This window comes from Ceraceosorus guamensis (assembly GCF_003144195.1).
Source record: "Ceraceosorus guamensis strain MCA 4658 unplaced genomic scaffold IE81scaffold_13, whole genome shotgun sequence".
In the NCBI taxonomy this organism is placed as follows: domain Eukaryota; kingdom Fungi; phylum Basidiomycota; class Exobasidiomycetes; order Ceraceosorales; family Ceraceosoraceae; genus Ceraceosorus; species Ceraceosorus guamensis.
In genome coordinates, this window is record NW_020290008.1 from 352621 (window position 1) to 376310 (window position 23690).

Here is a 23690-nt window from a genome sequence, read left to right on the forward strand (position 1 = left end):
TGAGCGCAGCGAGGCAGAACAATCCTTTGCCTCTGCCATGCTGCTTCTGCCTCGTGAGCATCTTCACGTCCTACAAGTAATCGCCCGTCGATGCGATCCGCGCTCGATATGTTTGCGATGCGTGGATCCGCACCAGCCAACGCCGGATTTTGTGGAAGAAGATTGAGCGACTCAAAGAGGTGATGCCCATGACGAAGATCTTCGAGACAGATCAAGCACGTAGGAGAGTCAGATTTAGATCGTGGTGAAGCAGCGTCACATTCCTTGGATGGGTGAGAGTGAGAATGCACAGGACCAGAGAGCGCGCTGCTGGACGCATTTGGTGGCGACATGTTCATGAGCTGGTCGACGAGAGGTTCGACTCCTTCAGCCGCTGCTGCGGAACTCGTCGAAGACTGTTCTCCAGCTCGCGGGCAGATGACATTGTCGCAAGCCTCGTACCGACAAGCCTTGCTGCCCATCGTCTTCGCTGATGGTGAGCGAGCAGCCTGCGTACTTGCGGCCGCTTCACCTCCGCATGCCTCTCGATGGTCTTGTAGTTACTGGCGCAACGACTATCGATGGTGCTTCGATATGCAGTCGTAATTTGGAGACCATTTAGCCTCTGTCCTGTGACGCTGCCCAAGTGGGCGTGCCAACAGCTTTCAGTTCAACGCTGGCAGCAGATTTGAGCGAGGCCGTCAGTCGGTGGAGTCACGAGTGTGAGTCAACAGAGAAGCGCGGCTGATCATTTACATGCGCACGCAACTTTGTGGCGATGATAGCGCGGAGTCACTCACCGCACATGCAGGCAGCTATCCATGAATCGTGAATGAAGTCGATCAAGAGCTGCTGCTGCATGCACGATGGGCGAATCATGTGGCCGCACGTGCAGGGATGACGAATCGTCCGCGAGGAACAATTCATGGATTTGAATTCTTGATTTAAACATTCGTGATTCAATAGGAACTGTGGATTTTGAGAGCTCGATCCAATCAATCAGGAACTCAAAATGTCAACCTCAATTGAAGGCGTTCATGCAGCACCAGCAGCACCAGCAGCAAATCACAAGCACAAATGAAGAATGCTTACACCAAAAATCAATTCAGCAGGTACTGAGTTCGGTCATAGCGATCGACCAAAAAGCTCGCTTACCGGTGCCTACCTATCCAACCTTGGAATCAAGAATCGCTGGCACGTGCCTGACTGGCCAGGTTTTCTAACGTTGGTGGTGCGCCAAAGCCTGCGCAGAACGGAGATCAACAACACAACAGTCGCCATGTGCGCACCGTCATTCGCCAATCACGCATTCTTGATTCACGATTCACGAGTTGGATGCTCCATTCGGATGGGTTTGTGCATCGCATGCGCTGTCCAGCACCGCGTAGCGCGCCCAGTGCCTCACACATGCAACTCCCGCTTGCACGACGACCTTGATTTCTAAACGCTGCACAACAGCTACGCACGACTTGTTCACAGCTAGCTCGCCGCTCGTACACACACACACATCCCCTTACATCAATCTACTCGCGTCACCTTCCACATCTTCGGTGACTCACACCCTTATACTGCGCTACCATGTTCTGACACCCCATCACTTCCTCGACATCCGCATCTCACCCTTCCACTTTCTGCCCTCGCGTGGGCTTTGCTTTGGCCTGCCCATACTGCGCCATCGCTGTGCCCCTGAGCAACGCGCACGCGACGAGACCATCAAGCATACTACAGTCTCAGTGGCGACAGCTGTCTGAACCGCACATCATCTACTTTATACACGATCCATCCCGCTGCGATCTCCAGTGCTGCCTGGGGCATTTCTTCGTTACTCCTACATCGCCAACACGGGCAAATACTAGGCTGAGCTGAGGTGCCATCCGGCGTCGTACAGCTTGGAGGCGCCAGCCCGAGAGCTCTGGTGCAATCTGAGGCTGCGCAGGCATGACAACAACCCAAGACGCAGCCCAGCTGGAGCTGGGCTCCCACAATCGCAGCGTGGTGCCAGAGTATGCCGTGGTGGATGAAGAGTCAGGAGAGCATGCGCTAGCAGGCACCACTCCATCTCCTCCTTCCAGCTCCGAGAATGGACAGGATGCAAAGGAAGTCTTTGCCCAGACTGCTGCTACTCCTGCCGCCGCCGCTCCCAAGACGCAGACCACGACGCTCCGCAAAAGAGCCAGAAGCTTTTCCAATAGCGTCAATGTTCCAAACTTTCTGAGACCTTCCAAGTCCAAGTTCGGCGGTAAGATTACGCGTTTCACCAGCAAACACCTCAACTTTTACGTGAGTTGGGAGCAGACGCTGGCCAAGCTGTGCCACCCTCTGCCAGCCTGCGATGGAGTTCTGCAGCTGTGCGAGTGCTGACGCTCATCACACACCCTCTCACAGCGCATTCACGTAACCTTCTTCGTCCTCACGCCTCTCATCGCTTCTGCCATCTTCTACGCCGCTAATCAAGATGTTCACATCAAGTACATTGATGCTCTATTCCTCTGCGTCAGCGCCATCACAGTCACTGGTCTGACGACGATCAACATCAGCACGGCGACAGGCTTCCAACAAGCTATCCTGTTCCTGCTGATGTGCGTGGGCAATGTCGTCGCTGTTAGCGTGACGATGGTATGGACCCGAAGGCGCTTCTTTCGCAGAAGATTCGAGGATCTGGTAGCGAAGAATGCGGCTGCGAGAAAGAAGGTCCGCGATGTCGAGGAGGCGGACAAACGTGAGGGGGGACGAATGCATCGTTTGCGCCGCATGATGAAGGGCGGGGCAAACGATAGCGACGGGTCGAGACAGAGCACGGATGAGAGCGGGCATGCTCCGGAACCGCGAAAACACTCGACCAAACGCAAGGGGCCGCTCACTTCGGACATGATTAGAAGAACGGATCAGCCTGCAGTACTCGTCAACCCGATGGGCATGCCATCCACTGCACACCCTCGCTCAGGCTCGGAAGAGCGCGTGGCATCTCGTCCGTCCGTCGCAACAGAGGCACCTCGAGGCATCCTGGCACCGATGGACGAGACACCGGCTGTCGGGCCCTCGGCGGGCCCTACAGGTAGCGTGCGCATCGCTGAGCCAAATCGCTTCTTGCGTGGCTTGCCGGTGCACGACAGCCCCGTGGAGCAGACAGAGACCGCATTTCCAAGCAGCGCTCCCGCTCGACGCACAACCTTTTCTGGAGGCAGCGATCCGCCCTTGGGCGGCGCGAATCAGAGCGATCCACCCGCACAAGCTCCTCACACTGCCGACCCGTTCCGCGCACGTTTTGACAGTACTGCAGACCAGCGCTCTCGTCGCTTGTCTGATCCACCCACTCAGCATCATATGCGCCGAGGATCGGACGGCGCTCTGGCGGCGGGTGGCCTGAGACCACCGGCATTCAACTTCCCTCGGAGTCAAACTGTAGAGTTTGCCGAGCCTCCACCGAGGATGACCCCGGCGGAGAGGTCCAGCACTGGCGTTGCGGGACGAGATGGTCTTCGCCATCGCAACACAAATCTTGACTTCGAGCGCAGTGAGTAGCTTGCCGTGTTCATTGATTCGCAAGAATGGCTGCTGACGATTGATTGCCGCCAAAAGCGCCAACAGCGTACTCGGCGCGCTCGCACACTCGCAGGAGTGCCACGGGCGTCACGCTGACGCGAACTCCTACCACATCCAAGGAGCGTGGCTTTGGAGGGTTCCCTACCCCTGTCGAGCTTGCTGGCATGGCCCTGAAACGCATGGCTCCTAAACTGAATCGCCAGTTTACGCGCAGCATGACCATGCCACGCACATCGACTTTTGCTTCCACACACTCCGGCGGAGCGGATACGACCAATGGCCGAAGTGCGCCTTACCTAAGCTTCGACGCTACGGTCAGTCGGAACTCCCGCTTCTTGGAGCTCAGCGAGCATCAGCGCGAGGAGCTGGGGGGCATCGAGTACAGAGCTATCGACATGCTCTGCACTCTGGTCCCAGCCTACTGGTTGTTCGTCGTCTTTCTCTTCATCGTGATGGTCGCGCCTTGGCTGGCATCTCGAAGCGCTGCGGCAAAGTTCTACCAGGTCAGGGAGACGCAAGCGCCGCACGAACCGGATTCCACATGGTTTTGGTTTTTCAATGTGGTCTCTGCATTTAGCAATACGGGCATGTCTCTTATCGACACGAGCATGATCAACATGGCCGATCAGTACTTCATGCTGATCCCTCTCGGGACCCTCATCCTTGCCGGCAATACTGGCTTTCCAATCCTCTTTCGATTCATGATTTGGTTCCTCTCACGGATCGTACCGTCCACGGGTCGCACTTACGAAACTCTCCGATTCCTCCTGGATCACCCTCGAAGATGCTTTGTCTATCTCTTTCCGTCTGCCCAGACTTGGTTCCTTCTGTTTGTCCTGGTCGTCCTCAAGTGAGTCACTCATCGCACATCGCACGCAATGCGCCGCAGACGCAAGACTAATTCGGACTGCCCCGTGACTCAGCTGCACCGATTGGGTGGCATTCCTCGTACTCGATCTTGGCAATCCAATCATCAAGGCGATCCCTGTTGGACAGCGAGGTGAGTGCAGATGAAACTTCAAGGATAAGTACACGCCGTACTGAAGGCATTTTCCGTCATCGCCGCGACCGTTGCAGTGTTCGATGGTCTCTTTCAATCCATCGCCGTGCGTGCTGCCGGTTTTCAAGTCGTCAGCCTGCTTTCGCTAGCTCCCTCGGTCCAATACCTGTACGTAGTCATGATGTACATTTCGGCCTATCCCATCGCAATGTCGGTGCGCAACACAAACGTGTACGAGGAGCGCGCTCTCGGCGTTTACGAGGACGACCAGACCTCCGAATTTGGTGACGAGGAGCCTACGACGGGTGGCGCGCGTGTTTGGGGTACATACCTCGCTGCGCACGCTCGAAGACAACTCGCCTTCGACATGTGGTGGCTTGGATTCTCTATCTGGCTCGTTTGCATCATCGAGAGGACTCAAATCGAGGACAGCAACACCAATGGATGGTTCACCATCTTTTCCTGCCTCTTTGAGCTCACCAGCGCTTATGGAACGGTCGGTCTAAGCACAGGCACTCCTGTCGACAACTTTAGCCTTTCGGGACGTTTCCGCACCCTTTCCAAATTGGTCGTCTGCGCCGTTATGCTCAGAGGCAGGCACCGCGGACTTCCAGTCGCCATCGATCGAGCCGTGCTGCTACCTGGAGAGATTGAGGAGGAAGACAACAACCCATTGTACAGCGGTAGCCAGGATGATCCGATGCAGATGCGAAGCGGCACTGGGAGTCTGCGAATGCACCCGTCCATCCCAGTCACCCGCTCGTACACTCAGAATAGCGTGGGAGGACATCTGAGCAAGGGCATGGATGAAAAGCAGGGTGTGCTGCCGGGCAGCGATGGCCCGCACGAGGATTTGGGATCGGCTGGTTCGCAGTATGCTACGTATCAGGACCAAGGCTACGGCCTTGCTCCCACTTTGGCCCCAATCAACGAGACGCCTACGCCCACCGCGCCGGCGCTGAGCAGGGAGGCGAGCAACCAAGCGGATCAGCGTCAGTCTGCAATCGAAGCAAGCACTTCGGCCGCGGGTAGCGACAACAGCAGCAGCGCTGCTCTTGCTCGTCAAAAGAGTCCCGAGTATCAGAGTCTGAGCCAGGACGAACAGGATTCACAAGACGAGCAGATTGGTCGTCAATTGGCTAGAGCACCCGATCCTCAAGAAGCAGAGACTCCGGCAGGTGCTGTCAAAGCTTCTTACGAGCGAGCAGAGGTCATCGAGAAGATGAGCAGTGGAAGCTCGGCTTCTACTCCTTCGGCGTCGCAGCTGGAGAATAAGCCGAAGGGTGAATAACATTGATCAGGAAGCGGGGGCGCCGAGATCCTTTTGCGTGTGTGTGCTCGACACATTGCGCGACCTGCCTTGGACCCCCCTCTTCCTATAATCACCAACTTTGTCGTAAATTATTTCAGCAGCCCATTTCGTTCTCCCTCCTCCCCAGACGGTTTGTGTTACGAACACGAGTCATTCCGTACATGACTCACGACCAGCCTTGACCCCCCCACTTTCGTGACGCAATGCCATCCATGCTCACCTTGTCATGCTTTCTGTGACGTGCTGTGACTGCATGAGTTGACAGCGCGTACAGATGAACGCTAACGAGAATCAGAAGAAGTGAGACGATGCTGGCATTCGGATCATATGACGTGTGTGTAGGCCTCGTCTTTCTCATGGTTGCTCTGAATGGTGGGATGTGCACAATTGCTGCTCATTCCCCAACGCTAAAACACGTGGACCATCCATGGAACTCCAGAAATTTCTGGACGCGCGCAGCAAGTCGAGAGCAAGTCCATTGAGGCTCTAAAGGACGAACTTGGCGATGCCCGCGACTTTATCCTGTCCTGTCCTCTTCTACCAACGCTGCAACAATCCGACAAAAGAGATCATTGAACCTTGCTATATGAAGCTGTCATTGCATTGCGTGCTGTCTGCATCGACTGATGATCGCCGTAGAGGCGCCTTCTTTCTCCTCGCCGCGTCCAACGCCTTGCTCACGGTATCCCCCCCCCCCCCCCACACCCCCTCCCTTCTTTGAAATCCGCACCTCAAGGTCTCACCACGCTTGGCCTGCCTGGATGCTCATTCGTAGATGTCGCAAGAAAGAATAAAGGGCGTGGATAGACCGGAAAGGAAGAGCTTGTTCCTCGTAGCGTCGTGCACGACCATAGTGAGAGCCGGCGCCACACTCCCATCATCCTCGAACTTTTTCTCCACCTTCCACTTCTGTCCAAACAATGCATCTTTCCCATCATTCAAGCTCAATTTCCACCCCGTCGATGGAGCTTTGGCGGCGGCAGCAGCAGCAGCATCGCTGCTTTTGATCGCTCCAAATTCGTTCATGTAGTGCACGGATTGAAGAGCCTTGGTCAGGCCAGCGGCCCAAATGGAACCTTTGCTGTCCGTCGAAAGATTGTCCACCGACATGCCCACCTTGACCGAATCGCCCAGCACCAAAGATCCGTCCGCTTGCAACTCGAAGGATTTGAAAAGCCCATCAGCGCTAGATGCTACCCAGTACTGATCTTGCGCTGTGCCTCTCGTGATTCCGTTTGCAAAGGTGAGCGGAGAGTAGGCCTCTTTGCATCCTCTGCGCGCATTGCAATATCCAATGTTGGACAGCGGCACAAAGGGATTCAAGAGGCGCAAAGGCGAAGCCTTGTCGATGCCGTGATCGTTTGTGAACAAGAAGCTGTTGGAAGATGTCGCTACGACCGAGTTGGGCGTGGTGATGATCTCTTCGTCAAAGTAAGTCTTGACGTATTGCGCCTCACGTCCTCCAAGATTCGAAGTGAAATGCTCAATGGTGGAGTTGGCTCCCACCTTGTTCGCATCCAGTTCGATTCCTCCTTCGCCCAGAGGTGGTCGGTGATTGATCATAAAAATGTCCAGCCTTGGCGCAACATCTGCACTCTGCTCGCCCACATGAATGTCGAATCCATGTACATTGATCTCTGCTTGTCCATGATTGCCCGCCGACGCAAAGTCGACCAGCGACACTTTTCGAGTCGTGCCGGCATTCGTGTCGTATATCGCCAGATAGTCGTTGCGCGGCCGTTCTTTCACTTCGCGCTTGTTGTTGCTGTGCAAGGGGGTCGTCAGGCGAATCCTCGGCCAAAGGTGAGCCCCAGGACTAAGGCTGCGATCCCGACCTTGCGCGAATGAAGCCACACTCACGCGGGTGTCCAATAACTCCTCTTGACAGGATCCGAGCAGGCGGCGTAAAGCAAGCCGCTTGGCTCGTGCAACCACGTGTCTGCTCATCCAGCAATTGTGGAACAGCGTGAATGACGTAATCCAGTGGATTTTCCAAAGCGGAAACGAGATTTGTGTGTGTGAGAAGGAGGATTTCAATCAGCCTCTCCATCTTTACATTTATTGCAGCGCCGCAAAGAATTGAACTCGTGACTCACGCTCGCAAGCTTGCAGAGCTGTCGATGACGTCATCGGCATCAATAGCGCGGAGCGTTGCAGGGAAAGGGCAAGGTAAGCCATGAACGATGAGCGAGAGCAGAGAGAGCGGAAATGGAAAGCCCATATGTGTAGCTCGTCCACCTGCTTGCTCGCTCGCTCGCTCGCTCGCTCGCTGTCTCACCATCAATCTTTCGACATCTTGCATTATTCACACTCTCCACTTGTCGTTTGATGATTCCCAAGTTGGCCAGCAAAGGGCTCAAGACGAGTTGAAAGCCGATTGCAAAGATGAGAGTCAACAGGCCCAAAATGGGTAGCAGCATCTTTGGGGGGGGCGAATGCGTGCTTGCGCGTTGCTAGTGATAAATGACGCAGCGATGGGACAGGTGTTTCAGCAAAAGAGGCAAGTGCATGCAGGCTTGAGATGATGACGATGGTGGTGGTGGTGCGGAATCAAGCGAGTGATTTCACATTCAGTCACCCAAAGTGAATACTCAGTGTTACAACAGCGTCTTCATTTCTCCACGATCCACGAAGCCGAGTGCGTTAACTCGTTAGTGCACATACCTGCATAATGTGCCTCTTGCTTCACCGCTGTCAGCCACACGATCAGCCATGCAGGCCCCCCATCACATATACCGTATATGGCGCGCGCGTCGATCGAGATGTGGCGGGCGATGCGCTTGATTCAAATGAACGCAACTCGGGTCATCCATCCATTCAAGATTCATCCACCCGTTTATGACCATCAAGCTCCATCTCGTGCAATCAAACAAAGATGCGCGATCGGACGATCAGCATTGAATCCGGTCACGCGCGCAGCCCCAGCCGTCCCGTTCGACCTACGCCCTCAGCAGGAGTTGAGTCAAGAGTGGAGGCGCATTGGATGTCTTCTATAGACGATTCATATGAGCTGAATAGTCGCCTTACGGTACACAATTCGCATCAAGACAGGAATATTGCGATGCCGAATCGGAAATGTGAATCAAATGCTGCGTAGAAAGGTGAGGAGACGTGAAATGAATCACAATGTGAATGGTCCGTGCGTCATCGCGCCCGCTCTGTCGCTTCGCTTCGCTTGTGCATGAGTGGCGCTTTTCTGTGCTGCTGCTGCATCGGCGGGGTTCGCGGGTCAGCATGTGGTGCGCGTTTGATTGTGATTGCGGCGTACCTGTGTTGTCGAAGTGGTCGCGAGTCGCGAGTCACGAGTTACGATCGAGTGCTGTGGTGAGTTTGAGTGAAGAGCTTAGCTGCCTTACCACGTCGCCCGCCTTCGTGAGCGCGGGCGCTTGCAAGCCGAATCGTAAATCGTGAATCTTGAATACGATGGACGGATATCCACGCACCGCTTTGACTCTTGACTCAAGACTCACCACTGTGACCACACATAGCTGCTCGCCAATCTGAATTCAGACTTGTGATTCATGATTGTGAATGCCAATCACTCATAGCTGCGAGGTTCACTCCGCTCGCTTCCACCGAGCTCATCGGAGACCCCCGACCCTCCCCTCTCTCCCCCCCCACCCACCCTCGGCTTCGTAGAACAGTCGATCGAGCCCACAAAGCGCTTGATCGCAAAGCACAGCACAGCACAGCACAGCACAGCAGCGACGATGATTGCCTTCGTTCCCTCATCCGTTCGCTCTTACCTTCGTCTAGATGCTCCGCCAGACGTTGGGCGTCTCTTGGAAGCCTACGACGTAGCTCGCTACCTCGCCACATTCAACAGCGCAGCTGAAGTGTTTGGACTCTTGAGCGTTTCGGACGTGAGGAGAGCGCTGATCAAGAGGCCGCAAAGGGTTGATTTGTTGATCCGTCTCTTGATCGCTCATCTCGAAGCGCTTGTGCACGATGAACACTTTTGTCCCAGACCTGTTGCAGCCGCCAAGAATGCGACCAGCGGCGGACCTCTTGGCTGGATGGGTGCGGGTGCGGGTGCGGGTGCGACAAGAGGAGCAGCAGGCGCCCATGATGGTGATGGGAGCGCGGCGCAGAGGCGGGACAGGCACAAGGAATGTTTGAATTGCTTGAGGATATTGACGAGAATCATTCCCGTCATCTTGGAGGGAGATCACGATCCCACTTGCAACGCTTCAGCAGAGGGGGAAGGCAACGGCGATGGCGCTGGCGATGGCGATGGCAACATCAATCCCAATCCCAACCTCAACACCCAATCCACATCGGAAGGCGAGGCTAACAATTCGACGCGCGCCAGCCTCAATACTGATGAATTTCAGAAAAGGCTCTTTTTCAGCAAGTTGAGAGCGGATGAGTTGCCTCCGCTAGGCGAAGTCTTGACACCCAGAAGTCATCAATCGTCGCACAACGCGTCATCCGCAACAGCCCAAGGGCAGTCCAGCGAAGATCAGTTCGTCATCGATGATGATGAGGAAGAGGAGGAGCAGGAGGAGAGAGGGCAGGATGAAGATGCAACAACTGCAACGACGAACATCGCCAATGGCAGTGCAGAGCAAGATCCGCTGAGCGCACACGCTGCCAAAGTGCAAGCTTCAAAGCAGAACAGAGACAACAGCTCGGCACGCGATGTCGATGACGATGAACGGAAAGACGCAACGGAACCCTCGCTGATCGAACGATTCCTAAGCGTCGTCATCGATTTGCTCTTCTACTCCGGCTTCACCATTCCTTGGACGCCCGAACAGCTTAGTCTTCCTCACGACACGCCCCCGAGGGAGTCTCGCGTGCACTACGCGATCTGGGAACAGGGAGTTGGCAGTTCCATTGAGCTAGCAGGAGCTACTCGAGCGCACGAATCTGCTCGCGTCGAGCTGATGAGGTTGTTGCTGGTCCTGCTCAGCAGATCCATCTACGTCTCTGCTGCGAATCAGGCCGACCTGTTTGATGCTGCTTTGGAGTACACTTCTTGCAAGCTGGACAGGAGCGTCGTGCTGCCTTTGCTCTGCAGCTTGCTCAATACCGCGGTCAAGCACGCTACAGACTCGGGTTGGCTAGGTGGTCTTGGCAGTCTGGCAGCCATTCCTGGAGGCCTTGTCAAGGACAGACTGAGCGGCACAGCGGGCGTGCAGGAAAATCGAGCTGCCTTGGTCGGGCTTTGTCTTCAAACTTTGGACGTCATCCTTGGCTACGTCCCCAACATCAAAGACGCGCCCAACAGCTCTGCCTCGAATTCTCAATCGCATCAAAGACCTTCTCTGACAGCTCACTCCTCCACGAGCTCCATCACCTCCACATCATCTGATGGTCCCAAGAACGCATCGCAAGCTCAAGCATCGCTCATCAATGCTTTTCGCTTCTACCTTTCCAAGATGCATCGACACTCCGACTTTGTGCTGCTAAGTGCTGGCATGTTCGAGATGCTGAGCGCAAAGATCAACTCGATGGGCATCCTGCCTTTGGCTTCCGCGGCCGCACCAGCCCTCACCACGGGCTCCGCAGGAGACACGGGTCCAGGCGCGCACATGCCCGAAGCGCTGCTGCTCCTATGGCGACTAATGACTCTGAATCCTCGTTTCAGACTCTTTCTCCTGGATGATCCGGTTCGAGCGCCTCTATTGCTGTCTCGACTGCTTTTCCATGCATTGCACAACAAGGATTCAGCAGCTCAGCAAGGATTGGTTCGATTGTGCGTCTTTGTCCTGCAAGACATCAGTTCCACGCCTGCTTTTGCTGCTCATATCAGTGCTGCGGGATCAGCGAACAGGGCCAAGATACCTGGTGGGCATAAGTGGGGCATCACTGCTGGCGGATCCAACGCGGGAGGCGGAGCGGGTGGAGATGGTGCTGGATCAGCAGCAGACGTTTTGATACAGGCGACTTACTCGCTCATGGCTACGACCAAGGGCAGTCTGTCAACGCTATACGCCCCTCTGGTCATCAGCCTGGCCAACACTGCTCCGGCATGGACGAACATTACCGTGCTTAGCTCCCAACGTCTGGTCGGCCTCCTCAGCAGCTTCTCTGCCCCGAGCTTCTTGCTCGCAGACGAATCGCACCCCCGGCTCGTCTTTTTCTTGCTGGAAACCATCAATGGCGTCATTCATCACCACCCCAAACAGAATGCGAACCTCATCTATGCCTTGCTGCGAAATCACAAGAGCGTCTACAGGCTCGTCACGTTTACGCTGCGCAAGGGAGTTGCGGAGATCAGAAGGAACAGAACGCGGGCGGGTAGCGCCTTTGCGAATATTGGCGCAAGTATTGGTCAGCTTCCTGTCACACCGAATTCGGGCACTACGACTCCTGTGCCCTCGCACAGTCCAAGCGCGCCGTTCTTGAGCCCTCGACCTCTGGGAGCGGATGCAAAGGACCCTTTAGATGCTGCTGCTCCTACCGCCACTGCTGCGACAGTCACAGCTCCAACGGCCTCCAACGCCCCGCCTGGCGACGAAGAAAAGGCGAGGATGTTGCAGAGGGACGAGGAGGAATCAAGTCGACTCGCACAGCTTACACTCGACGAAGGCGTCGCGCAGTCAGGAGGTTTGCGCTCTGAGAAGGCGCGAGGCAAGATGAGAGAGCAAGAGAGCATCGGCTTGCAGGAAGACACGGGGACGGGCGTATCGTCAAACGCGTCCGCTCCGTACGCTTCGTCCGAATTGCCAGCGACGCCCGACGAGGCAGAGGTCTGGGCAGCATCCTTGACCGATGCCGAACTGCAACTGGCAGCGGAAAATATCGGCAGGAATGGCTTTGTGCCTACCCAGCCTTGGATCGCATCGTGGCAAAAGGGCCTCCCATTGGATTCTCTGCAGATCCTCCTTGGAGAAGTGCTGCCTAAGCTCAACGAGTTGGTCAAGAGCGATCAGATACGTGGCAAGTCCGACGCAGACTCTAGGGTCTGCGCATGGATTCGAGAAGTGGACTTGGATCGCGTATTGCCTCAGAAAACGCCAGTGTGTGAGTAAGATTGATGGGAATAGCGGCTGTGCTTCTCGACGATCTCCTTGAGCCTGACCATCAACCCTTTCCGCTTTCTCCTTGGACGGTCTGGGATGTTTACAGATTTGCGGCCTTTCAAATGGAACGAGCAAGCTAGGATATGGATTCTTTCTTATTTGTGGGGTCTGGTGTATGTCTCTGCCCAATTGCCATAGTGAGAAGCACCTTTCTCGAACCTGCTGCCAATTCCTCTCCGCGCGCGCGCAAGGTTATTGATTCTCAACCCTGCTCTTGGGTTACAGTGGCATCTACACTGGCACATCTGCACGCTTGTTCCAGCTCCGCACGCCCAATAGGCGCACGGCGCAAGCAGCAAGCACAACGAACCGCACCGCGAGTCCGAGTACCAGGGGTGGCGCTGGCGCTAGCGCTTGACGAGTGCGCCAAGCATCGTCTCTTCCATCCCTAATTCAGCTTCACAGGCATCTAGGGCGCTGATTGTAAGAGGCCCCGCCAGTCTTCTCTTCAGCGGTTGTACACTCATGCACGCCCTCGCACTCCGACTTCTGAATACAACCCGTAGACATGATGCAGGATGCTATGACCAGTGCGGCCAGTGCGGCTTCTTTGACCCTCTACAGAAGCAGGTCGAATTTCGGTACGCCTACTGCAAACGGTAAACGGTGTACGTCGGTCTGGACACCACGTTCCGTGACGTCACTTTGTCATGGTTGCGCTTGGTTCGTCGGATCCGCTCTCCACAATCCCCACAGCAGTGTCAAGTGTGCTAGCCAAAGCACGGCCGAGCTACTTGGCGTGGAGGGAAAGATGTTCCACGACCTTTCGATGAGGAAGGGAAGTGCGAGCCTGTGCCAGCGTAATCAAGTGCAGAGAACTGCAATCAGCCCCGGCGACGCTCGACGCCAGTGGAAGGGCAGCGCATCGCGCATGGACGCACCTGATGCCTAGAGGTAGACCTTTCTTTCCAAAGTCGATTTTCGCTGCCGCGGCCCAACACATCAAAGGAATGTGCTGTGCGTACCAGGAGTAGAACTGGTAGTGCAGCGATCGCGCAAAGGTCATGCCAATCAGATTTGCTGTGAAGATTGAAAATATCATGACTTGAGATGGCAAAGAGAGTTGGATCAGTTGCAGAGGTGACCATTGCGGGAGATATTGGAACCAATACTCACAGCGAGCGCTTGGATCTCCACTGCCCGGCGGCCCGTGCCACCGCTTCAAGACCCACGAGACACCCTCGTCTCCGACTCTCGTCCACCGCGTGGTGATCCAGAGCAGCAATAAGCCTGCATGCGCGAACAAGAGCACCCTCGAAGTCCAGGCGGATTGAAACTGCTCGATGGCCAGAAATCGAAGGTGGACCGTCCACTTGTACAAGAAAGCCCTTGAAAAGTCGAAGGCTCCGGCAAAGTACGCGTGTGGATGCTCGAGGATGAATGGAAGACCCAACAGGACCTGCACCAGAAGCGCCAGAAATCCGAGTCTCAGTGATTGTAGCATGCCCACTCCTCGGAACAGAATGACTCCGAGGGCAGGCATGGTCAGAAGTACGCTCATTTTGACCCCCAAAGCCAACCTAGGCAGCAGCAAGAAACAGTGGGAGCGTCAGATGTGCGCAAGAAGGAAGGCCGACGTAATCTTGCGCTCGCGCGACCAACTCACGACCAAAGCGTCGTCGCAGCTGTCCAGCGCCTCCTTATCAAGAAGACCATCGAAGCGTGCAGCAGTAAACTGGTCCAGCAGTCATTGAACATCCTGAGGACATAGATCGAATGAAGCCGTTTCGATACTATCAATGCTGGCAGCAGGATGCTTGGCGAGCCGGCCGACCTGTAGAGGGACATGACCAATGCTTGATTGAGGAGATAGAGCGCCCCATATAGAGCTTGAGCTGGCATCAGCTTGGCGCCGGCATGCGTAAGTCGCACCAGAGGAGCGTGGAGGTACAGGTGCAAGGCCGGGTACCTGAAGGCAGGATGAATTGTCGAGTTTTAACCGCATGCCGTCTGCCCATCGCATCTCGGGGTCGCCCTCGGAAGGGCGCGCATACACACTGCATGGGCATTCATTCGCGAACTCACACGCATGGCCCGCTCGCTCCTCGTAATCGGCTGTAATCGCGCTCCCCTTTCAGCATTCCTTGCGCTTGCTCGAGATATGTGGTGAAGTCGATTTCCGTGTCTGAAAAGGTAGTGTAAGCATCGACCGGCGTGATTCGATTGCCCGTCGCAGCTTCATCACTCACACGGCACTCGTTTGATGATGATGAGCGTCATGACTGCATCCGCCGCCAAGGTCATGATCGCTACGCCGAGGAAAGCAAGCAGCGGTGGCGCATCCTCCAAGAAGGCGGTGTAGGTTGTGCGCCTGACCCAGACCATGTAGGGTTCTTCTTCGTCCTTGGTTTTCTTTGCAGGCGCTTTATACAGCGGGTAGGCGCCCAGCTCGCTGCTCTTCCTGCCCTGACCGCTCATGGACGAAGCGATAGAGTCTGGAAGAGCGCCATCCCTGCTCGATTGCGCCAAGTCGCCACGACGTCTTGTACGTAGCCGGACTCCTCCAGAGGGATCGGAGATCGCCTGAGCCCAAGCCGTGCTGGTCATCCTCGGCGGTCCAAGTTTGTGTTTTGGAAGCGCACACGCTGCCCGTGGTTGATCGCAGAGTCTCCTGACTTCTCGCTTGAGCTAGGCGCCTGGCCAGACGAGATGCGATGTCTTGACCAATTCTCGCTTCTTTCCTCCCTTGTGTGAAAGCATGAGAGAGCTGGGTGGGGTCGAGTCCTCACGCGTCCACGGCAGCTAGACCAAACGACGACTGACCGAACGATGCGTCGGGGTCGCAGAGCAAAGTCCAGTCAGAGTCCAGAGTACAAGCCAGGCCCGCGGCACATACGGTTCGCATAGAAAGAGATGCCCGAGCGCGGTGCTTCACACAGCGCGGCATGCTGTGGAGGCACGTTGCACGCTGAACGCCGCGCATATAGTCATACTCGTGACTACTCATGAGTCACGAGTCGCGTGCATGGAAGTTGTTGAGTCTTCAGTGCGAGGGGGGGGGGGTCTCTCGTGCGAAAGGCTGTTAAATTGGCGCGCAAGTCGCGGTGCGCGTCACGCGCGTCGCGTCGGACGTGTTGGAAACGCAAGCGCGCGCGTACACTCACGACTGTATGCTCGACTGTTGGTCGAGTCAACTGTCCAGGCCGTTTGCCTCACTTAGCTGGTCTTCCATGTCAACGCCACCATCAGCATCTTGATAGTCGCCGCAGCCAAGCCATACCACAGCTCCATCGACCAGTCAAACCCGATCGCAAGCTCGATCTGCCCCCTCTCCTTCGTGGCGCGGAGCACACGGCTCGCCATCAACGAGATGGAGCTGCCACCTTCCACTGCCGCTGCAGCTCGTGTCGGTGTCAATATTCAGGTGGCGCATTCGCATGGTCTAACGCGAGTCAAGTATGCGCCTAGTGGAAGCAAAGTGAGGTACGTAAGCAAAGTAAACAAAAAGCTGATCCTTCAGCAGCGCGTGTGCTTACCACCGGCGCTTTCTGCCTTGCGGTGCTCCCAGCTGGCTGTTCACAGGTGGTGACGAAGGTACGGTGCGACTGCTACCCACAGATCCCAGATCAGGTGCAGAAGCCTTGGCCATCGACGACGCCACGGCCCCAATCAATTGGATCGATGCGGATGCCGACTATCTCGTAGCCGCCGCAGCAGATGGAGCAGTGCGCATATATCAACACAACGTCTCTCTTTCGGAAGATGGCGCGGCAGCGACCGATCTAGTAGGCATCCTCACCCGCACAGGACTTCCCGCTCGATGCGCTGCCTTAGAGCGACACGTTCTGCCGACTAAAACCCCGCGAGTCGCTTGCTTGAGCGATGACCTCGTCATCAAAGTGGTCGATTCTGGTGCCCCTCAACGCGTGCAGCTCCTCGCCAAACACTCTCGTCCGCCCAAAGCTGCTGCTTGGTCTCCCGTCGAGCCTCTGCTAATCACCACCGATTGCGACGGGGTGGCTTGCATCTGGGACATGCAGGGCGCCGAGCCGGTCCACGTCAAAGCGATGGAGAGAATCTTAGCTCAGGCTCGGCCAGAGTCAGAGTACAGCTCCGAGCCCGTGTGGCATCCTAGTGGCAACTCTTTCGTACTGCCAAGCAAGACGCACGAAGTTGTCATGGTCGAGAAGCCGTCTTGGAATGTCTCGACAAGCTTCTCTGCTCCAGCTCGTGACCAATTGCCGCCGGGAGTTGAATCGCCAAGCGGTCAGATCAGCGCCTTGTCCTTCTCGCCGAATGGCAGGTATCTGGCCGTAGCTACCGCCAGCGCGCATGTCACCGTTTGGGAAACGGCAACGCGCAAGCCTCTTCGACAGAGATCAGCCTACGCCCTCGTCACAGGCATCAGCTGGCATCCCGAAGCTGATGCTCTCGCGTGGACAGATGCGCAAGGTCAACTATCGCGCTGGTGGGAAGTAGTGGGGTCAGCGAACGCGAATCCGTTTGAGCTGCTGGACTACCAGCATAGGTCTACGGAGCAGACGCTCAAAGAGCGGGTCCGCCAGCAACAAGTCACTGAGGACATAGATGCGCTCTTCGATGGCGCAGGCCTATCCGACGAAGATGAGGAGACAGAAGCAATGCTCGACAAAGAAGAACGTAGGCCGCGAACGCGCGAGCGGCAAATGCGCGCCGGTGGAGAAGTCAATGACGATCTGAACGATTTCGTAGTAGATGACGATGGCGGCGGCACTGGCTATGGTGCTGCCACCGATCGACGTTCGAGAACTCAGAGGACCACAGGCCTAACCCAGCGACACGTCGGCAGGTCTCACTCTAGTCTGATTTCGTCGACTAAGATGCAGTCCGCTTTCCAACCTACCTCGACCGACCTGCGTGGACAGCGGAGATACTTCGCTTACAGCTGCCTGGGTTCTCTTGTGGGTACAGACCAAGGCGATCACCAGACGATAGCATTTGAGTCAAGTGACGCTGGCTCAAGACGGAATTGGCGATTTGCGGATCACTTCGGATACAACATGGCATCACTCGGGGGGTCTGGTGCCCTATTCGCGTGTCCCGAGCGGCACGCGAATCATAACGATGATCATGAAGACGAGGATGACGCAGAGTCTGGGCACCCCAGTAGCATCTTTTTCAAGCCATTCGAAGCATCAGGAGCCCGCACTACGCTCGCCACAGAGTGGACCGTCAACTTGCCGAGAGGAGAAGAAGCGGTCGCGATCGCGATGGCCGGCAAAGCCCCGCGCCCGAATGCAGATTCAAGAGCCGCAGACGCCATGACGATCTCTAGCGCCATCGTCGCAACATCGGCTGGCTACTTGCGCTTTTTTAGTGCATCTGGCTTCCAACGATACTTGTGGGCCCTTGGCTCACCGGTGGTATCAATGGCAGCGGGAACCCACTCAGCAATGATAGTTCACCGAGGAGCGACTTCGTGCGCCTTGGAAGGCTTTCAGAACTTGAGCTACACCCTCATCAATTTACTCACCTTCAGCATTCAGCAACAAGGCGTCTTACCGCTTGCCAAAGACGCCACTCTGCGCTGGGTTGGTCTGAATGACGCGGATGTGCCGGCCTTCTTTGACAGTCGTGGAGTGCTTTACTTACTGGATCGGAGCCACGCACCTCATGGTCAAGCGCGTTGGGTGCCTTGCCTCGACACCAAGAACATTCAAGCTCAACAGGCCTCCAAGACAGACTCAAGTCTTGCTCCTCGTTTACATTACTGGCCGGTCGGCCTCACCTCTCACAAGTTGCTGGCCATCATTCTAAAGGGCGCCCACTCGACACCGGACCCATCTGCCTCGTCACGTCCACTCCTTCAAGATCTCGATCTTCATTTCCCTTTAGCTGCGGGCGAAGGTCCGGCTGCAGCTCTCGAGCAAGAGCATGCTCGAAATGCGTTCCTCGCCGATTCCATTCGATCCGCCAGACGCGCTCGTGCACTTGAGCTCGAGCTTGACGAAGACGAAGAGCCCGATGACGACGATTCGCCTGATCCCTGGGTACTGCAACACAATGCAGATAAAGCGCTGCTGCAGCTCATTCAGCTCGCATGCAAAGCAGACCGACACGCCAGAGCACTGGACGCAGCCATGGAATTGCACTCTGAGAAGACTCTCGATGCCGCCGTTCAGATCGCCACTTTCTTCCATCAACCTGGCCTTGCGGATCGCATGGAAAACTTGCGGGGTTGGGTGAGAGGAAGAAGAGAGCGTGACGAGAGACGTGGATCTGCAGCGGTGGTACTTGCCCCTCAACCTCCGACTGCACTGCAAAGCGGCAATGGACTCCACGGCATCAACGACGCTGATGATACCATGACGTCCAAGGCTTTGACCGCAAAGGCAGCGCGCAAAGCTTTGACGACTTCTTGGACGCCGCAGGCTCGGAGATCGCACGGTGGCTCTGATCGGGGGTCGGGCGTACTGAGTACCTCTGCTGCCATCGCTTCTTCTCCAATCACTGTCGACTCTCAAGCGCGCAGCACTGCAGTTGCGTGGCCAGAGTCGAGTCGCTCCGAAGAAGTCGTCGCTGCCGAAAACGGCATGTTTGAGCGAGGTGACCGCGACTCGATGTTGGATAAGGAAAATCTATTTCACGACGTCGAGGACGTGGAACTGCATCAGAGGCCTGACAAGCGCAAAGCGACAGCATCACATGATGTCGAGGAAGGCGATGTGCCTCCATCTCGGAGCAAGCTGAATTGTGAGTATCGTGACTCGCTGCATCAGACTCAGCAAATTCATAGCTGACGCTATCATACTCTAGCCGGCAACCCTTTCGTGCGCGCAGCAACTCGAAACCCCTTCGCGCGAAATCCAGGCATGACGCGGGACCGTAGCATGCACAAGAGCTCATCGTTCTTTGATCGTGTCGATGCGTCCCTGGACGCTCAGCATGACGCTACTGTGCCTGTCTCGCGGCTCAGCAGCGATAGGCGCAGCGGAAGTGGCTCAAGCAAATCGCGTCAAAGCACACTCTTTGGCCTCGGCGCTCCAAAGGCATCGGGACCTGGCCCAAAACCTGTCGCCTCCAAAGAAGCGCCAACACTCACGCCTAATTTTGGGCAGCACGCTAGCAGCGGCAACGAGGACTCTCAGGCAACAGACGAAAGCCTAGCCCGCACTCTTGCTCCTTTCAATGATGAGGACTCTCAAAATCATCATTTGCCCTCTCTGGAAGAGACTCAGTATCCCGATCCTGACGCGGATGAAGAAACGCAAATGGTCGATGCCTCGGGACGTCAAAGCGATGGGCAGCCTCGCGCAGCAGATGCCCCGGACGGAGAGGATGACAGCAACATGATGACCCTCGACGAAGCCCGTCGCGCACAAGCCAGTGCGCACATTTTCTCTCCCGTGTAACTCAGACAGCATTTATTTCTGTCTGTTCTCAACGCAAACGCTTTGACACATGCATTGTTGAACAGTGATATGCTAGACGAAATTCTGGTCTGATGCACATCAATCGTTGAAGCGCTTCGTAATGGCAGATTATCCGGATCAACACCTTCTGCGCTCACGTCTCCGACGACCATCCCGGCTGCTGTAGCTGCTGCTCCTTTGCTTGAAGTGCGCAACCGGGGAGTAATCACCAAATCTCGCACCTGTCCTTGGCGGCCCTGGCCATGGGGTCTTTACCTGCTTTGCAACCCCATGCGTCGGCGAAGCTCTCGATGTTTGCAAGAGCCGCGTTGACGCGGTAGATCGTGGGCGAGTGGGGATCTGTTCTGAGACGGCGGACCAGCTCTCCTTGCCTGATGTTGCGCGCCCATCCAATGGCATAAGCCAAGTAGAAAAGCTGTTCCCTAGTGTAAGAGAGTCCAGGCAACAGAGGGTTCTTTTCCTGTGCACCTTGTCGCGACAGGCTGTCTCTCCAGGCCCTCCACGACTGTGCTAGGCCGCCGGCGTCTCCTATGTCTTCTCCAATGGTGAAGCGTGAGCGTAGGTGAAGTTCTCCACCTTTGCCATCAGGAATAGTTTGATTGCCATACCAGTCGATCAAGCAGTCTCTACGCTTGTTAAAAGCTTGGGCGGTTTCCGGGGTCCACCAGTCTTTGAGGGCGCCGCGCTTGTCGAACAGCCGGCCGTCCGGATCGAATGCGTGAGAGAGCTCGTGACCAGCTACGCTGCCGAACGCACCGTACTGAAGGTAGTCCGGCCAACGCCAGCTGAAGTAAGCAGGTTGCAGAATGCCAGCAGGGAACACAATTTCATTTCCTCCGGGATTGTAATAGGCGTTAACTTCTGCGGGGAACATATCCCATCGCTGTTCGTCGAGCTTCTTGCCTGCTTGGGCCCAATCTCGGCGCACGCCCCGGACTTGACTTCGCCACACATTTCCCAAATACTCCCCGGGCTTAATATCCAAGTCAGCGTAGAAAGCCTCCATTGCGATGGCATTCGTCGTGTTGGGCGAAGTGGGCCAGCCAACTTTAACTTTGACAGCATCTGCCTTTGCCTCCGCCTTGCGTCTCGTCTTGGGATCCAACCAGTCCAACTCTGGAAGTCGTGATTTGAAGGCTTTGATGATGTCATCAATGATCGATTCGGCCTTGTCCTTGGACTGCTGCGGGAACGAGTCTCTGACGAAATACCGCCCGGCGAGAAAGCCCAGCACTGAGTTGAGTGACTCCTGGCAGAATGCTGAGCGATCCTCCACCGCGTCGTTGTCTACTCCCTTTGATCTGCGGTCGAGAGCATCGATTGATCGCCGAAGAGGAACCGACGGACCGAGGGCCAAGCCCAGCGTACGCAGGACTGTCCACACGAGGTATGCTTCGAGAACATCATCACGTGTGCGACTAACGAGGTTGTCCAACTTTTGAACGTACTTTGGCGAGATAGAGATAATTTCCTTGGGAGTATTGACGCCGATGAGCTTGAAATATTTGGGCAGGTCAATGCTGGTCAAATCGTAAGAGAGCTTTGCAACAGTGATGGGATTATACGTTCCGAGCGGATCTGCCTGTTCCTCGCCGTCTGGCGTGATGGCTGCCAAGGATGCCTCGAGTTCCACCACATCTTTAGAAAGGGAATCGAAGCTCCGCTTACCTCTCCCCGATTTTTGGGGCACACTCAGCATCTCTGCTCCCTTGTCAGCCCATCGCTGCTCTTCCTTATGCAATTCAGTAAAAGCGGTCTTGACCGTGTTCACGTAGAAGTCTATTTCCTCTTTGTCCAGGTAGTAGTCCTTGTCAGCCAGACCAAGACCGTCGGGAGAGAGGTAGGGAGTGCCTAGAGTTGGATCTTTGACGCGCTCCCCGTCGATCATCCAGCTGAAGAAAGGCGTGAACCCTGTGCAGAGAGAGAGGAGCAGAGGCGAGCGTGACTATGAGCCATCGTACGCGCCCTGCTAGGCGGCGTGCCTCTGTTGCTACTCACCATGCGCGTGAGACCAGGCAAGGGCGTCGGTGAGCAGCTTCTGCCTGGCACCTGCAGGCGGCATTGGCTGTGGACGTTCTGTAGGTGGATGAGGTACGGGTGATCTTCCGGGGGGCTGATTGGGCGGCACAGGACCACTCTCCGAGCTGTCAATGATAGCCGCATGCTTTGCAAAGCGTTGGCGAATTTGTTGCACCAGCTTTACCACTGGTCGTGCACCGACCTCGTTCTGCGCCTGGCGGTCCATACAAGAGGTGTAGAAATCTTTAAGCTTGCCTAAGTTGCGCTGATCGGCTTTGTCAGCTTCGCCCAGGCTCGAACCTGCCTCCAGGAGCGTCGCGTGGGCCTGCTGACCACTCGGAGCCTCGTCCAGAAGCTTCTGAATCACTTTGGCGTTCTCAGCAGCGATATTCTGTGCGATCCCAAAGAGTCCAGCGTCTGGTGGGATGGGGTGCTCTTCTCTCCAGCCTCCAGTAGCAAAGCCATAAAAGTCATGACAGGGGTCGACAGAGACGTCGATTGCGTGCAGGACGTCTGAAGCGGTTCGAACGCAGTCCGCGGTGATGCAAGCCACCTCCTTCGAGCCTCCACCCGGACTGGGGTTGCCGACTCCCGTATGGTCGTCTGAGGCGCGGTGTCCAAAGAAAAGGCCGGCAAAGATCGAGGCCAATAGCAGCAGCGCCACGGAAAGGAAGAGCAGAAACCGCTCGAGGGGACGGAGACTTTCTGGTTCAGCAAGCGGAGCGAAGACCGCACGCAATTGACGCCTGGTCCTTGAAGCCAAGGTTTGACCCTGGCTTTCGCCGTCTAGAAGTGGCCTGCGCTCGTCCACCGCTGAAGACATTGTGTGTGGACTATTCCAATGTAAGCGCTGTGACAATGCCGCTACACTAAGCGCTTCAGGCTTGACAGGGATGATGGAGGGTCAAAGGGGAACAGTAGCCGTACGTCGGCAGGTGACGCTGCACACACAGGTGCATGCGAAGCACACCAAGGCTCTGCACGTCTTTTGCGGTCCGTGCGTACTATGCCACGTGTCAACTGCATATATGCACCATTCCCGCTCTGCGCGGGCAAGGTTCGAGCACGCCTGCACGTGACTCGCGTCGCGTCCATGTCGCCTGCCTGCAACAAGTCCCTGCAAGTACTGACCCATGATCGTCCTGCTGATCTGGGCGTCGTTTCGATCATGGATCGGTACTTGCTGAGATGCTGGGTTACGATGAGGATCACCTACTTGCACGCAATGACCAGCGCACCAAAAAGCGGGTCAGACAGGAACCGCATTGTCGCCTTAGTGCTTGGGGACGCCGCTAGCCGCCTCGCTCCTGAATGTCACATCCGCGCCCGTAGGGGACGCGATCCGGATGATGGTAGTACGCGCGCATGCACGCGTCCCGCCTGTCTTAGTTCCGCGCGCGCTGGCGCGCATCATGCAGCACTACTACCATCATCCCCACCGCGTCCCCCGCGAG

The 23690-nt window shown here is 56.1% G+C and overlaps 6 protein-coding genes across 6 annotated transcripts; 3 read left to right on the top strand and 3 right to left on the bottom strand.

Moving 5' to 3' along the window:
• Positions 1-1917: 1917 nt before the first annotated feature.
• IE81DRAFT_345942 (hypothetical protein) lies at positions 1918-5813 on the top strand (the record flags this gene model as incomplete). Its single annotated transcript, XM_025515975.1, has 5 exons — positions 1918-2259; positions 2365-3493; positions 3568-4372; positions 4446-4522; positions 4600-5813. 5 exons carry the CDS (start codon positions 1918-1920, stop codon positions 5811-5813), a joined length of 3567 nt encoding a protein of 1188 aa, XP_025371400.1.
• Positions 5814-6539: 726 nt separating this feature from the next.
• IE81DRAFT_321645 (hypothetical protein) lies at positions 6540-8377 on the bottom strand. Its single transcript, XM_025513410.1, has 4 exons — positions 8113-8377; positions 7931-7948; positions 7695-7773; positions 6540-7599 (listed from the first exon to the last, which is right to left on the bottom strand). Exons 1-4 carry the CDS (start codon positions 8252-8254, stop codon positions 6600-6602), a joined length of 1239 nt encoding a protein of 412 aa, XP_025371401.1. The 5' UTR covers positions 8255-8377; the 3' UTR covers positions 6540-6599.
• A 1167-nt stretch (positions 8378-9544) lies between these two features.
• Positions 9545-13003, top strand: IE81DRAFT_287679 (hypothetical protein; the record flags this gene model as incomplete). The annotated part of the gene is made up of 4 exons (XM_025511721.1): positions 9545-10222; positions 10448-12154; positions 12383-12806; positions 12912-13003. The coding sequence occupies 4 exons, from the start codon at positions 9545-9547 to the stop codon at positions 13001-13003; spliced, it is 2901 nt and encodes a 966-aa protein (XP_025371402.1).
• A 510-nt stretch (positions 13004-13513) lies between these two features.
• On the bottom strand, positions 13514-15109 carry IE81DRAFT_287473 (ALG3-domain-containing protein; the record flags this gene model as incomplete). The annotated part of the gene is made up of 6 exons (XM_025511712.1): positions 13514-13655; positions 13747-13909; positions 13982-14385; positions 14472-14774; positions 14891-14990; positions 15055-15109. The coding sequence occupies 6 exons, from the start codon at positions 15107-15109 to the stop codon at positions 13514-13516; spliced, it is 1167 nt and encodes a 388-aa protein (XP_025371403.1).
• A 1066-nt stretch (positions 15110-16175) lies between these two features.
• IE81DRAFT_287545 (WD40 repeat-like protein) lies at positions 16176-19053 on the top strand (the record flags this gene model as incomplete). The annotated part of the gene is made up of 4 exons (XM_025511716.1): positions 16176-16288; positions 16374-17464; positions 17510-17881; positions 17921-19053. Coding segments are annotated over 4 exons (2709 nt in total), but the record flags the coding sequence as incomplete, so codon positions are not given.
• Positions 19054-20422: 1369 nt separating this feature from the next.
• On the bottom strand, positions 20423-23059 carry IE81DRAFT_345947 (zincin; the record flags this gene model as incomplete). The annotated part of the gene is made up of 2 exons (XM_025515976.1): positions 20423-22128; positions 22216-23059. 2 exons carry the CDS (start codon positions 23057-23059, stop codon positions 20423-20425), a joined length of 2550 nt encoding a protein of 849 aa, XP_025371405.1.
• Positions 23060-23690: the final 631 nt, after the last annotated feature.

Excerpts from the sequence above, each read along its gene's own strand:
- IE81DRAFT_321645 (XM_025513410.1), bottom strand. The coding sequence starts at position 8,254 with ATGCTGCTACCCATTTTGGGCCTGTTGACTCTCATCTTTGCAATCGGC. Across the intron at positions 7,600-7,694 it reads AGGAGTTATTGGACACCCGC|CAACAACAAGCGCGAAGTGA; the intron begins GTGAGTGTGGCT and ends CCCCTTGCACAG.